At 39.5% G+C, this 16,086-nt stretch overlaps 2 protein-coding genes across 9 annotated transcripts in view; one reads left to right on the top strand and one right to left on the bottom strand.

Moving 5' to 3' along the window:
- Positions 1 to 12,131, top strand: part of fbxo9 (F-box protein 9) — a 94,140-nt gene extending 82,009 nt beyond the window's left edge. For all 7 annotated transcript variants that reach the window (XM_072560405.1, XM_072560386.1, XM_072560415.1 and 4 more), the window contains one exon: positions 11,461 to 12,131. In XM_072560405.1, the coding sequence (XP_072416506.1) occupies positions 11,461 to 11,569 (109 nt within the window). In that variant the 3' untranslated portion in view covers positions 11,570 to 12,131. The remainder of the gene's footprint in view (positions 1 to 11,460) is intronic.
- A 1,017-nt stretch (positions 12,132 to 13,148) lies between these two features.
- Positions 13,149 to 16,086, bottom strand: part of LOC140464867 (chorion-specific transcription factor GCMa-like) — a 44,784-nt gene continuing 41,846 nt past the window's right edge. For both annotated transcript variants that reach the window (XM_072560429.1, XM_072560435.1), the window contains exon 6: positions 13,149 to 15,076. In XM_072560429.1, coding sequence (XP_072416530.1) covers positions 14,483 to 15,076 — 594 coding nt within the window. In that variant the 3' untranslated portion in view covers positions 13,149 to 14,482. The remainder of the gene's footprint in view (positions 15,077 to 16,086) is intronic.

Genomic DNA, 16,086 nt, shown 5'->3' with positions numbered 1-16,086 from the left:
TCTTACTTCCTTACCCTTTGGAGAGTTGTGTGTCATCCACTATTCTTGAATTTTGTGGGTTTTGTCCTCCTATTTGTTTTGCCTTATTCATTATTAGGGGTCGTACTATTAGTCGTTTTCCTGAGGATGGCTCCAGAAGTGGAGCATTCCCTCCCCCATCGGTCCATTCATACTATGAATCAGGTGAATGCCAAATGCCTCCATCCCAGTGGTCGGGGTCCCATTGCGAGGTTAATAATGTGTGCATTTTGACTGGGTCAGCTTTCCAATTGTGCCATTTTGCTTTCTTTCTCTGTTGTACCATTGCTAGACAGCGTATTATCTGGTTCTGTTCTCCTCCGTCTTCTCGGCTCTTTCCTCTACTATCTTAACTGCTTCTGTTTGGATATGTTGTTCTACAGCCACCAGTGTGGCCTCGAGCTGCTTGCTTTTGGCCTGGCACTCTTCTAATTCTCTACAGGTAGAACATAAAGCTGTTGACAATATCCATCCCATTTACGGTGTACTGCCCTTGCTTCATGGGAAACCCTCTTCCCACAAGAACGTGTGTATGGCAGCCTGTATGAAGATCTCTCCTTTCTCTCTTTTCCCAGTTATAACCATTCATCATTCTTGCGGGGGTCCTAATTTTGCTAAAAACTTAGCTACGGATCCGAATCCAAAGTCTGCTGCATTCCATCCTGGAATACGGAAGGTCTCCAGAGCATCAGGTTGCCTTTCCCTTCTCTTATACATTTTCCCGAACTCCTTGTCGCGAAAATTGTCTTGGATCACTGAGTGTATCCAAGCAGTTCTTTTGGATTTTGTTAAATGTAATTAAGAGAAGCCTCGACAACGGTGATTTGCTTAAGTATGAACATTTATTAAGTAATAATAAACAAAAAGGAATGAAACAATAATGAAAGATGAAAAAGGAAGAAGAAATAATAAGCCTCACAGCCTTCTCATCAGGAACTCCTCGATCAACGTCCGATTTGCGATCCTAGACTGAGATGAAGTCTAAGGATTCGGAATAAAACTCTCTCTCTTATACAGTGTAACAAACAGCAAGTACAGAAAAGCAAATACAGAAGACAAACCATCTTCAGCCCATACAAGTATGTTCCCAGGACTCCTTCAAAGTCATGCACCTGTTGAATATCATGAAACATTTTAGCCTTTTGGCCCATCCTGTGCTGTAGTTCAATGTAAACACTTTTCACATTATGGCCAGACATCCCTAAAGGTTTGGTTACAATGAGGTTATTAATTAACCATTTTTCATTACATAATACTATATCCAAAATAATTTGTCCTCTAGTCATTTCTTCAACATGCTGCTCGAGAAAACCATTTCTAATAAATTCTAGAAACCTGTCCTCCATAGCTTTGTGCACAATTGGTTTTTCCAATCTATATGCAGATTACATTCACCCATGATTATTTTGTTGCACATACAACAATCTTCTTTCATTACATAATAAATACCATGCCCACACTCACAATGCTTTTTTTTGGTAGCCAGTAAGTACCTCCAGTTAATGTCTGCTGCCCCTTACTGTGCCACTACTAGAGAAGGGCAAAAAACAATTTACAAGGAAGTTGCCAGAACTGGAGGGTTTGAGTTATAGGGAGAGGCTGAATAGGCTGGGACTTTTTTCCCTGGAACACCGGAGGTTGAGGGGTGACCTTACGGAGGTTTATAAAATCATGAGTGGCATGGACAGGGTGAATAGCCAAGGTCTTTTTCCTAGGGTGTGGTAGTCCAAAGCTAAAGGGTTTAAGTTGAGTGGGGAAAGACTCAAAAGGGCCTGAGGGGTAACTTTTTCGTATAGAGGTGGTGCGCATGTGGAATGAGCAGCAAGAGGATGATGAAGGTGGGTACAATTACAGTCATTCAGCTACAACCTGCATCTTGTTAACACAAATTCACAGTAACACGATTGACAAATTGGGGACTTTCTTTCTAAAGTGCAAAGTGTTAAAACGTGTTGGCTGTAACGTGATTACATCAACAGTTTACACACTGTTTCTAAAGCGCGATTTTTCTAGAATGCGCAGTTGCACAAGAATGCAACTATAGAGTTGTAGAAGAACTACTTGTACAACCTTTAAAAGGCATCTGGCTGGGTATATGAATTGGAGGGTTCAGAGGTACAGTGGAAACTCGATTATCTGAACGTGATGGGCAGGCACTATTTTGTTCGGATAATCGATTATTCGGTTAATTGATTAAATGCCTTTCCTCTGGGGCTCGGAGTTTTAAAGTCTGCTCCCTGTTCAGGAGACTGCAGAAGCATACAGAGCGTGAGACTCTGCCCCCTCCCCCCAACCCTCGTTCACGTCCCCCGCCCACACACCCCTCCTCCCATCCAACATCGTGCCCTCCAGCACAAAGTGTGCGAGCCCCTCCCCCAACCCAGTCCAAACCCGCCCCCACTCCCAACCCAATCCAAACCCCCCACTTCCCCCCCCCCCCCCCCCGCCTCCAACCCCTCCCCAAACCACCCCTACCTCCAACCCCGCCCCCTCTCCAGAGCATCTGGACTTCACAACAACAACAAAACTGCTGCTGCTGCTGCCTTTGTAGGGCACACACACAACTTTTCACTGCAATCTTTGACAGGTTCCATGTTTCCCCTGTACAGAACAATGTTGGGGAGATTATTCCTAGGAAGCGGTGGTGGGGGGATGGTTAGGGAACACTCTTCTGTATAACTCCAGGGAAAGTGTGGGGAGGTCAGTCATTTGGAGACTGTGCCTGTTTAATCACGAAACAAAAGACACAATCACTGCTGGAAACATGTCTTTGATGTAATGTTTCTATCAGAACCTCAAGATCTCCTTCAGATAATCTGATTTTCAGATAATTGGTATTCGGATAATCGAGTTTCCTCTGTACATGGGCCTAATGCTGACAAATGGGACTAGGTCAAATTGGGATGGCTGGTTGGTGCAGGCAAGTTAGACCAAAGGGTCTGTTTCCATGCTGTATGATTCAATGACTACTCTTGGGAAGTAAGGCAGGGCAAGTGATTGGGATGTTAGTTGGGGAGCACTTTGAGACCAGTGACTAAAGTTCTATTAGTTTTAAAATAGTTATGGAAAATGATAGGCCTGATTTACCAGTTAAAGTTCTAAATTGGCACAAGGCCAGTTTTGATATTAGATTGAACTTTCAGAAGTTGATCGTAGGTGGCTGTTCACAAATAAAGGGATGTCTGACAAGTGAAAGCTTTTGAAAGTGAGGTAATGAGAGTTTAGGGACAGAATGTTCCTGTTAGTGAAAGACAAGGGCTGGCAGAACTAGGGAACACCAAATGACATAATTCTTTGAAGTTCGCGTCACAGGTAGACGGGGTGGTTAAGAAGGCATTTAGCACGCTTTCCTTCATTGCTCAGACCTTTGAGTATAGGAGCTAGGACATCATATTGAGGTTGTACAGAGCATTGGTGAGGCCTCTCCTGGAGTACTGTGTCCAGTTCTGATCGCCCTTTATAGGAAGGATATTATTAAGCTGGAAAAAAACAGAAGTTGTTGGAAAAGCTCGGCAGGTCTGACAGCATCTGTGAAGAGAAATCAAAGTTAATGTTTTAGGTCTGGTGACCCTTCCTCAGAACTGGGGAAGATTTACAGGAATGTTGCCAGGAATATGATTTATAAAATCATGAGGAGTATGGATAAGGTGAATGAACAAAAGAACAAAGAAAATTACAGCACAGGAACATGCCCTTCGGCCCTCCAAGCCTGCACCAATCCAGATCCTCTATCTAAACGTGTCGGCTATTTTCTAAGGATCTGTATCCTTCTGCTCCCTGCCCATTCATGTATCTGTGTAGATATATCTTAAATGGAGTCATCATACCCGTCTCTACCACCTCCACTGGCAACACATTCTAGGCACCCATCACCCTCTGTGTAAAGAACTTTCCACGTGTATCATCTTAAACTTTTCCCCTCTCACCTTGAACTCCTGACCTTTAGTAATTGAGTCCCCCACTCTGGGGGAAAAAACATCTTGCTATCTACACTGTCAGCACTTCTCATGATTTTGTAGACCTCAATCAGGTTCCCCCTCAACCTCCATCTTTCTAATTAAAATAATCCTAATCTATTCAACCTCTCTTCATAGCTAGCACCCTCCATACCAGGAAACATCTTGGTGAACCTCTTCTGCACCCTTTCCAAAGTATCCATATCCTTTTGGAAATGTGGCAACCAGAACTGGACGCAGTATTCCAACTGTGGCCAGATCAAAGTTCAATACAACTGTAACATGGCCTGCCAACTCTTGTACTCAATACCCCATCCGATGAAGGAAAGCATGTCGTATGCTTTCTTGACCACTATCCACCTGTTTTACTAAATTCTGGGTACAATGGACCTGAACACCCAGATCTCTCTGCATCAGTTTTCCCCAGGGATTTTCCATTTACCATATAGCTGTCTCTTGAATTGGATCTTCCAAATGCCATCATCTCGAATTTGCCCAGATTGACCTTCATCTGCCCATTTCTCCAATCTATCTATATTCTGCTGCATTCTCTAATAATCCCCTTCACTATCTGCTACTCCACCAATCTTAATGTCATCTGCAAACTTGCTAATCAGGCAACCGATACTTTCCTCCAGATCATTTATATATATCACAAACCACAGTGGTCCTAAACAGATCCCTGTGGGACACCACTGGTCACAGGTCTCCATTTTGAGAAACTGCCTTCGACTACTACTCTGTCTCCTGTTGCCCAACCAATTCTCTATCCATCTAGCTAGCACACCCTGGACCCCATGCAACCTTTCTTTCTCCATCAGCCTACCATGGGGAACCTTATCAAATACCTTACTCAAATCCATGTATATGACACCTACAGCCCTTCCCTGATCAATCAATTTTGTCACTTCCTCAGTGCATCCTGCACAAAACTATGTTGCCCATTTTCTTCCAAATGAAAATAGATCCTATCCCTCAGTATCTTCTCCAGCAGCTTCCCGACCACTGATGTCAGGCTTACCAGTCTATATTTACCTGGATTATCCCTGCTACCCATCTTAAACAAGGGTTCAACATTAGTAATTCTCCAATCTTCCGGAACCTCACCCATGTTCAAGGATACTACAAATATTTCTGCTAAGGCCCCAGCTATTTCCTCTCTCGCTTCCCTTAGTAGCCTGGGATAGATCCCATTTGGATCTGGGGACTTGTCCACCATAATTCTTTTTTAGAATACCCAACACTTCCTCCTTATGCTGATTTGATCTAGAGTAATCAAACATCTATCCCTAACCCTAACATCCAACATGTCCCTCTCCTCGGTGAATACCAATGAAAGTATTCATTAAGAATCTCTCCCATTTTCTCTGACTCCACACATAACTTTGCTCCTTTGTCATTGAGTGGGCCATCCCTTTCTCTAGTTATCGTCTTGGTCCTTATATACAAATGAAAGGCTTTGGGATTTTCCTTAACCCTGTTTGCTAAAGATATTTCATGATCCCTTTTAGCACTCTTCACTCCTTGTTTCAAATTGGTCCTGCCTTCCCAATATTCTTCCAAAGTTTTCAGTTGCCTAGATCTTATGTCCTATTTCTTCTTATTCACCTAGACCTTCTTTTTACTCTTAGCTAGTCTCTCAATTTCACCTGTCATCCATGGTTCCCTAATCTTGCCATTTCTATCCCTCATTTTCACAGTAATATGTTTCTTCTGCACTCTAATCAACCTCTGTTTTTAAAAGCCTCCCACATATCAAATGTGGATTTATCTTCAAGCTGCTTCCAGTCCATGTTCCCCAGCTCCTACCGAATTCTGCTATAGTTGGCCTTCCCCCAATTTAGCACTCTTCCTTTAGGACCACTCTCGTCTTTGTCCTTGAGTATTCTAAAACTTACGGAATTGTGATCGCTATTCCCAAAGTAATCACCTACTTAAACTTCAACCACCTGGCTGGGCTCATTCCCCAACACTGCTTCCAATATGGCCCCTTCCTGAGTTTGACTATTTACATACTGCTCTATAAAATCCTCCTGGATGCTCCTTACAAATTCAGCTCCATCAGTGGTTAGCACTGCTGCCTCAGAGCGCCAGAGACCCAGGTTCAATTCCAGCCTTGGGCGACTGTCTGTGTGGAGTTTGCACACACTCCCCGTGTCTGCGTGGGTTTTCTCTAGGTGCTCCGGTTCCTCCCACAGTCCAAAGATGTGCTGGTCAGGTGAATTGGTCATGTTAAATTGCCCATAGTGCTAGATGTATTAGTCAGAGGGAAATGGGTCTGGGTGGGTTACTCATCGCAGAGTTGGTGTGGACTTGTTGGGCCGAAGGGCCTGTTTCCACACTGTAGGAAGTCTAATCAAAGACCTCGAACACTAAGTGATTGCCAGTCGATGTTGAGAAAATTAAAATCTCCCATCACCATCATTGTTCCTACATCTTTCCATAATCTATTTACATATGTGTATCTCTATCTCACACTTACTGTTGGGAGGCCTATAGTGCAGCCCCAACATTGTTACTGTGCCCGTCTTAAGTATAGCTGTGATATCCTCTCTGACCAGTAATACAACTCCTCCACCCCTTTTACCTCCCTCTCTATCCCATCTGAAGCATCTATACCCTGGGATATTTAGTTACCAATCATGCCCTTCCATCAACCAAGTCTCAGCAATTGCAATAACATCATATTCCCAGGTACTAATCAGAGTCCTAAGCTCATCTGCCTTATCTACTACACTTCTCGTATTAAAACAAATGCACCTCAGACCACCTGTCCCTTTTTGTGTTCATCATCTGCTCCCTGCCTATTCTTCCCCTTAGTCACACTGCCTTCATTATCTAGTTTCTTACAGACTTTAGTTACTACCTCCTTACTGTTCATTAACCTCCTCATTTGGTTCCCATGCCCCTGCCAGAATAGTTTAAACCCTCCCCACCAGCATTTGCGGAAGCACCCCCTCGGACATTGGTTCCAGTTCGGCCCAGGTGTAAACCGTCCAATTTGTAATAGTCCTATGTTCCTTAGAACTGGTCCCAATGTCTCAAAAATCTGAACCCCTCCCCTCTCAAGCCACATATTCATCTTACCTATTCTTTCATTTCTACTCTGACTAGCACTTGGCACTGGTAGCAGTCCTGAGATTACTTTTTAAGTTGGCTCCTGACTCCCTCAATGTAGCCATCTATGTGTGGATTCAAAGGAAATGGGTGAGATCCTAAACAAACATTTCACATCAGTGCTACGGTGGAGAAAGACATGGCAAAGCTAGGGAAATCGGGGAAATACATCGTGATGTCTTGAAAAGAGTCCACATTACAGAACAGGAGATGCAAGAGATCTTAAAGTGCATAAAGATAGATAAATTCCCGGGTTCTGATCAGATGTAACCCAGAACACTGTGGGAAGCTAAGGAAGAAATTGCAGCATTATTTGTATCATTTACAGCCACAGATGAGGTGCCAGAAGACTGGAGGGTGATTAATGTTGTGCCATTATTTAATAAAGGCTGCAAGAAGAAGCCTGGGAACTGTAGACTGGTGAGCCTGATGTTCATGGTGGCTAAGTTGTTGGAAGGGATTCTGAGACATAGGATCTACATGCATTTGGAATGGCAAGGGCTGATTAGGGATAATCAGCATGGCTTTCCACATGTAAAATTATATCTCTCAAACTTGACTTGAGCTTTTTGAAGAGGATGAAGACAACAGTAAATGTCTACATGGAATTTAGTAAGACCTTCAACATGGTTCCGCATGGTAGACTGGTTAGTAGGGTTATATCATGTGGGATCCAGGGGGAGCTATCCGATTGGTTACAAAATTGGCTTGATAGCAGGAGACAGGGTGGTGGTAGAAGGTTGTTGCTCAGACTGGAGTCCCATGACCAGCAATGTGTCACAAGGGTGGTGTTGGGTCCACTGTTGTTGCCATTTATATAAACAATTTGGATGAAAATGTCGGAGGCATGCTTAGTTATTTTGTGGATGACACAAAATTTGCTGGAATAATTGACATTGAAGAAGGTTATCTAAGTATACAATGGGATCTTGATCAACTGGGCTGAGGAATGACAGATGGATAAATGGGAGCTGTTGCATTTTGATAAGACAAACCGTGGCAGGAATTACACAGTTGGTGGTAGACCCTGGGGAGTGGTGGTGAACAGAGACCAAGGGGTGCAGGTACATAGTTCTTTGAAAGTGGCATCATTGGTAGACAGAGTAGTGAAGAAGGCGTTTGGCAAGTGTGCTTTCATCAGTCAGAACAATGAGTACACTAGTTAGGATGTCATGGCTATACAAGACATTGTTAAGGCCATATTTGGTGTACTGCGTACAATTCTGGTCACACTGCTATAGGAAGGATATTATTAAACTGGAAAGGGTACAAAAAAAATTACAAGGATATTACCAAGACTGGAGAGTTTGAATTATAAGAAGATGCTGGATAGGCTGGGACTTTTTCCCTGGAGCATAAGAGGCTGAGAGGTAACCTTATCAAGGTTTATACAATCATGAGGGGCATAAACAAGGTGAATGCCGAGGTGTTTACCCTAGGTTAGGGCATATATTTAAGGGGAAAGATTTAAAAGGGACCTGAGGGGCAACCATTTCACACAGAGGGTAGTGCATATGTGGAACAAGTTGCCAAAGGGAGTGTTAATGGCAAGTACAACATTTAACAGATGTTTGGACAGGTATGTGGACAGGAAAGGATTAAAGGGATTTGGGCAAAATACAGGCAAATGGGACTTGGACGAGTTTTTTCATAGTTCCACTCAAACAAATTCCATGCATTGCTCTAGACCTGAGATCCTCCTGTTCTAGTGTTCTGACCTATCTCATATTATCATTAGAACTAATTTTCCTTCTCATCTGTCCTTTCTAAATGTGCAATATCTTTTGAATATTCATTTGCTAGTCTTAGTCAGCATGCAGCCATGTTTCTGTAATGGAATTATATTATAAACATTTATTTCTTTTATGCCTTTAGACCATTTATCGTTGCGAATGCTGCGTGCATTCATATAGAGTGCCCTTAACTTGTCCCTTTGCTTCAAATGTGGAATTATATCAAACTCGATTCTCAACTATGTTCCATTGTATTTTAAATTGTTTTTCTACTTCCTGTTTCCAACGTCAGTTTGAGTTTCCCCTCAAGTTCCTATGCCCCTAACAAATTAGATTAAACAAGCTCCAACGTCATTAGCAAATCTCCCTGTGAGGATATCAGTCGCAGTCCTGTTAAGATTTAAATTGGCCAGCTTGTACAAGTCCCCTCAACTGGTCCCAATGCCTCAGAAATCTGAGGCCCTCCCTCCAACACTTGTTCTCCAGCAATGGATTCAATAAATCTGTTCTTCTAACTGGCACATGACACTGCAACTAACCCTGAGATTACTGTTCTTAAAGTCCTATTTTATAATTCCCAGCTCCTTGAATTCAATTTTCAGGACCTCATTCAAGTGACTTAGATACTTATATTTCAGAATTTCAGAATCCACAATATTCTGCTTTTTCATACAAGTACTTGGCCTGCTTTCTACTGCCTGAGAATATGAGAATGTGAAAACGGTTAAAACAGAGGACCGTTTCAAATCCTCTTTAGTGAGGGAATGATTACTTCACCTATGCTAACCCCTGGTTTCTCATTGACTCATTAGGAAGCATTCGACCTTCAAGTCCATGATGCGATCCCTTTAGAACAGTACAACCACTCCCATTTTCCAACTGTATCCCCATGGTCCTGCACATTCCTTTAATTGTCCATCCAGTTTGTTTTTGAAATCATTCACTGTCCTCACTTCTGTCTCCCAATGAGCAGAGAGTTCCAGGTCATTACCTTTGCTGCTAAAAAACATCTTTCTCAAATGTCTCTCGCACCTCTTGCCCAAAACCTTAAAACCTGTACCCTCTAATCTTTGTACCATCAGCTAGTGGAAACAGCTTTTCATTGTCTAGCTTACCTAAAACATCAAATTTGGCATCATTGTCAAATTTTGAAATATTATTCTTTGATCCAATATAAATAAAAGCTGTAGTCCCACCATTAATCCTTTAGGAGTATGACTGTGTTCCATCCTGCACTCTGAAACCAAATATCTTCTACAATTTGCTGATTTCTGTTCTTAAACTTTTTCCATTCAAGCTGATGCCAATCCTCCTATTCCATGGGCCTTAGTTTTATTAACTAGCCTTGAATTTTGAGAGTTTGTGAAATGCTTTCTTAGAATCCACATACCCAATATCCATTGCATTATCATCATTGACTTTCCTCATTTCATTAAAAACTTCAAATAGTTTGGTGAGCACCATCTGCTTTTTACACATCAATGCTGTCTCTCCTTAGTTACCTCAAACTTCTCCAAGTTTCTGCTGGTTTTGGTTTGTCTAAGTATTGTTTCTAAATCCTTAACCAACATTAATGTTAAATTAACTGACCTACAGTTACAAAGGATATTCCTACATATTTCATTGAATACTTTATTGTCACATCTAAAATTCTCCAATCATCTGGCATGCTTTCCCCCCCATATCTAGGGAATTGTGGCAACTCCTTCTGCTATCCTCATGGTAAGAATGGAAGCCATTCAAATTAGGTAATTTATTTGTTCTAAACAAAACCAGTTAGTACAACCTTTTTATGAACTTTCAGCCCATCCATTATTTCTGCCTCTTAGTAAACAGTGATGCAAAGTACTCAAATATTCTCACCTTTGCACATCCTAAGCATAAATGACCTATCCCTAATAAGCCCAATTTGCCTATCACTGTCTCTTAATTACATACTGGTAGAAGATTTTGGAGACCTTTTTATGTCACAGGGACACCAAGATCAGTATTTCTGGGGAATATTTTGATAAGAGTAATCATTGTATCATAACGTTTAGATTAATAATAGTGTAGGGTAAGAAACAGTTTGAAGTAGAACCTCCAAATTTACCAGATGGCTAACTGATGTCAATGGGATGATAATGAATCTAGCTAAGTAGAATGGAACCAAAGACTGACACACAGAACCATAATGAAACAACAGTTGAGATGATCTTTAAATGGTTTAGCTACAGACTAGTTCCATTCCAAAAAGAGTGAAAGGCAAGAGAATCAAAGCTACAGTCTCATGGATGTATGAATTCTTAAAGTGAGAACTGGGCAAAATATATGAAGTTGAGAGGGGAAATAATCAGGAAAATATGACTGGTAAAGAGAGAATATGACAATACTGTGGCAGGTGATATAAAAAAATCTCTAAATTCTAAAGACAGTTTATCTGTTCTAAACAAACCAGTCAGTATAACCTGAAATACAATTGATATATTTCAAAGTTTTAGTAGTTTATTAAATAGTAAACAATAACTATTAATAAACTAACATACTCAATCATTATACACTATTTTCAGGATAATAAGGAATATTCTAAATTATAAAAGTATTCTACTTTTATACAGAATTTGCAAAATATGTTTAATTTTTAATTTTTTTTTTAGGTCAACTGGTGAGACTGCTGTTACTACATTTGACATTGATAAAATGTACACCCCTTTGTTCTTTTCTCGTGTGAAGAGCTTTACAGCATTTGCTGAAACCCCTCTTTAATTTGATTCAACCTGTCAATTTAGGTCTAGATTCAAGGCAAAGCACTTTTATCTTCTACCTTTTGCATGAGTGGTATGGCATTAGCTCTACAAGAGGAAGCTGCTTTCTGAGTTTATATAGGATATTGCTGAAACAGTGCATTATTTTTTAAAGGAGAGTGTTGCAAAAATAAAGTCTGAAATTTAAAAGTTTCAGTATGTTGAATCACAGACTGATTTCTTTAAGAGATATGCATTAAAAAAGTTAAATGATCTGTAATTAGGCTTGGGGGTTTAAATACAAATCTGGAGGCTATTGTCTTTCGCATTGTTTCAATTTTACTGCCAATACATTGGTACTGTCAGAATTTTTACACTGGGTTATGAGAATGTAGCTGTCAGTGAACTGTCTCATTTTTATTACAAATGGAATAATTCATGTTATCTGAGACTCTGCTGGACAACAGTCATTGTCTTTTCATGTCATCTGACTTCAAAACTTTAATTGATTTTGAGATTTTTTTCATTATTTACTTAAACTGAAATTATGTTTGGATACCAAGAAAATAAATGTTTTCTTCCAATTGGCTTTGCTCTTTCTTTATTGAATGTCTGTATATGACTCTGCTTGTGGCACTTCAAATGTCCTACACAATCCTGGGCAATCAACCTCTTAATGAATTGTAAAAAAAACTATCTGAATTTTTTTATTATTATTTGCCGATTTCTCTCACTTTTTATTGGATGATCTCAGTCAATTCCATGAGGCAATTCACAAGCCAAAGCCTTTGAAGAATTTTGCATCACAGTAGACTACACTATTCCTATTTATGCATTCAAAATATTAAGAATGCCTCTGAGGAAGGAGTTCGTGATCTTCTCTTCCCCATTTATGATTGTTTATACTCAGTTTTATTTTGTAGCCATGCTGACTTTGATTTAAGAATTTTTCAGTTGCACAGGTGCAGACTACTGCAGGACTGTACCTTTCCTAAAACTATCAAATGCTGTCATTTTAGTATAAGGCCAGCCAAATCTCAATCCATAAGTGAATGTTTTTCTGACTCATGACAGATATGGCTGCTCCTCCACTGTCTTGTACTAGCCATAAATTTAAGTTTATGAACTTATGAACTGATTCTTAACCGCCCACTGGACAATTGGGAATAGGCAATAAATGCTGGCATAGCCACATCCTATAAATGATTTCTTTTAAAATGTGAAACTTCATGCAGCCACCAATAGAAGAGTCTAATAGTATTACTGTAAGATTAGTTTTCAGAACTAAATTAATTAACTTGGGCTTAATTATTTCATTTGCTGGAAAGAAGTTATTGAAGCAAGGTTCTGTGCTGAAAGCTCATTAAGATTTTGGAATATAACTGATGTGGTGCTGCATTAAGATATTTTATTGTCTTGTTCACAGTAGGTAGCACGTCAAGCTTGCTTTTGACTCCCACACATATTCAGCTTGTCAAAACCTTACTCCCAATATTAAGGAAGTTAGGGATTGAGGAAACCTTTCCGGAATTATTGGTATAGCACTTCTGATGAGTAATGTGGCATTAGCTCAGTACATGGAAGAGCTTGAACAGCTTGATAATAATGCTATTTAATAAGCATGTCACAACAGCATTTTTAGACATACAGTTTTGATTAAATGCACATAAGTGACCCATGACCCATACCCACTACTTCATTAAATTAAAACAAATGGCAATATGTTACAAAAAACTAAATGTTGAACCAAACTCACATGTCGTAACTAAAGTTGAACTCAAGACATTCATACTATATTTTTATGTTTAGCTTTATTTGGTATTCAAATATTAACACAATGCATATAGTTTTATTCCATGTAGGTATTTTTTAATGACATCACAACTATATGACACTATCTTCAGGCTGGTGCTAAGATTTGATAACATTTCCATATTATACATTATAAATTTAAAATGAAGCACTGTAATAAAACTGCACAAAGCAAAGTACTTTTAATCAAAAAAGGCACAGGTGAAATTTTCTAGAAAATGTGAATATGCCTCCCTCCTGTTGAAGAAGAAACTTTAAAAGAATGATTTTTTTTGCTGTTTCTGGCAATCAGAAATGATCCCTGTATGACATATGACATTAGTTAAATATAATGATAAAGGCACTTGTGACCTCAGTAAAGAAATCCCTCATAGGCCATCATTTCAGATTCTGTCAATAGTTTTCCGAATGTAAGTGGATATCTATACCAAGAACTTTCAAATAGGCATTATAATGTACACTTTATGTACAATGTACTTGATTTTGTGTTTTCTACATGAGACAACCTGCTGGCATATAAAATTAATCCTGAGGTAACTTCTGAAAAGCAATAAATATTTTACAACCATTAATCCATTGTGCTACACATCCTTTTTGAAAGTGACAAATGTGTCAGCCATGAGTGGATGAGTGAGCTGCAATTTATGTACATCAATGAATTGAATGAGTGTTATACTATATTTCATCGAAATTTGATTATAACATGGTGAATTTGTCTCACAGAACATGCTACAGAATGTCATACAGGGTATAGGCAAAAAATGATAACCTTAGTTATTGTTTGTTCACTGCAATCATGCTGCCGGATTTGCATCACTGTTATTGATAGTCTTTCATATAAAGTTCATAAAAATTTACCCAGTATTTACAATAAACTCTGGAGAAAAAATTACCGCATGATTTGAACTGATGAGTTTTTTTTTGTTTTTCTTTAAATAATACATGCATTTTATGTTTGAATTGATGTTTAAAAATTTGCAGTTGGAATGTTAAATATCTTCCAGTTGATAGGTGGTTTAGTTAAGACTTCTTTAAAAAAGGTTGGGATTCTTATTGATAAAATTGTGTGTTTCTGCCCTTCACATTGCCATAGCAGTTATGGGTTATTGTATGTGAAGAAACTCTAAAGTGGATAAATAGCAGCAGGAACATAAGCGCTATTCTGATTTTGCAGGAACATAGCATCATATAGATAATCACAATATTCATCCGGGTTGGGTTTGGAGGTCTGGTACATGGTTTTGTTCATGTTGTTTATTGTAGTTTGTGCATTCTGCATTGGGTCTCTGAAGTTCTTAGGACTGGCAGCTTCATTGCAAGGATCTGAAGAACTTTGAGAATATCTAATAAAAGAGTTGCTGTAGCCATTCTTTCCCAATGTAATTTTATTCCAGTTGGGGTAATCTCCACACTCAAAACTTGTACTGCAGTTTGTTCCGGGGCCACCGTAATTCCCAGGATTATGGCACCCTGCATTAAGTTGTGTACATCTACTATAGATTCTGCTGATATCCATTTCACAGTGTGGATCATAAAGGTAAGTGGGCTTTCCGAAGTCATGCCCATTTGTATATGAGAAGCACGGATTACCAGAGATGTTCTCAACTGCTACACATTCTTCCAGATTTCCATTTACATAGAGATTGGACAATACGCTTTTTGGATTAGAAGTAAATGTTGGCTGAGATCCTTCGTTTTCAATTGGACCTGTTATCAGCTGAGCAAACAAACATCTTAAGTAACAGTTTGATGTGCAATTTTTAACAACTTGTATTTATACACAACTTTGACATTGACTCAATTTAGAAAGTTCTTTAATGAGTGATAAAGGTATTATGAGGGGCCATGGAAGAACCTGGTATAAAAGGGAGATTTTAAGGGTTTTAAAGGAGAGGAAGGTGGTGAAGCAGAGAGACTAAAGGAGGAATTTTCAGAGCCTGAGAAGCTAGTGGTAGTTTTTTTGGCGTGGGTGCGCGGAAGATGTGTGAATTGTGTGTAAAAGGCCACAGTTCATGGTTGTTAGGCTGCAGATGGTTTTAAAGAAAATGGGAAAAAGCCGTTGGAGATTTTGACATAAGATGAAGACTTTAAATCTGAGATACTGGCAAACTTGTGTGTCAGTCAGAACTGGTCAATAAGCAACTTTATAATAGCTTATAGACAGCAAAGCTTGGTTGTGTTAAAGCTTATGAAGGATGGGATTTGAGAGAATATCCAGAAGAGAATTAGAACAGTTAGGTTTGGAGATCACAAAAGCATGAATACGTGGAAGCAGATCATTCTTGTGATTATAGGGCAGTCCAAATAATGTGCATCGGATAATCAATACATTATTTCAGTTTCACAATATGCAGAATTAAGATCTCAATACTGGGTTGTTTGATATTTGATGCTTCAGTGCACCATCTGCTGATTCCCCATTTCTCTTGTTAATTGTATTTTAGGAGTAAGATCAGTAAAATCTTACCAATTATATACCCAGGTCCCTTTGATACAGGGTTCATTTTAATGTGTAAATGTTGCTCTGAAAATATTTAGGATTGGACTAATGGTTTCCTTCCTGTCCATTAGATATTTTGATTGGCCTCGTGGTTAAACCATGATGGAAGGCTATCAAGTCAATTATATGAATCTCCCATAAGAGCAAGAATGAGGTTAGCTCAATCAGAACATCTTTACCTGTTGGTACTATTTATCTTGTTTAATTTTATCATCAAGATACCCTAA

This window comes from Chiloscyllium punctatum, chromosome 3 (genome assembly GCF_047496795.1).
Source record: "Chiloscyllium punctatum isolate Juve2018m chromosome 3, sChiPun1.3, whole genome shotgun sequence".
NCBI classification, from domain to species: Eukaryota; Metazoa; Chordata; class Chondrichthyes; order Orectolobiformes; family Hemiscylliidae; genus Chiloscyllium; species Chiloscyllium punctatum.
Note: the sequence above shows the minus strand (reverse complement) of the source record. Positions and strands in the feature narration are given on the sequence as shown.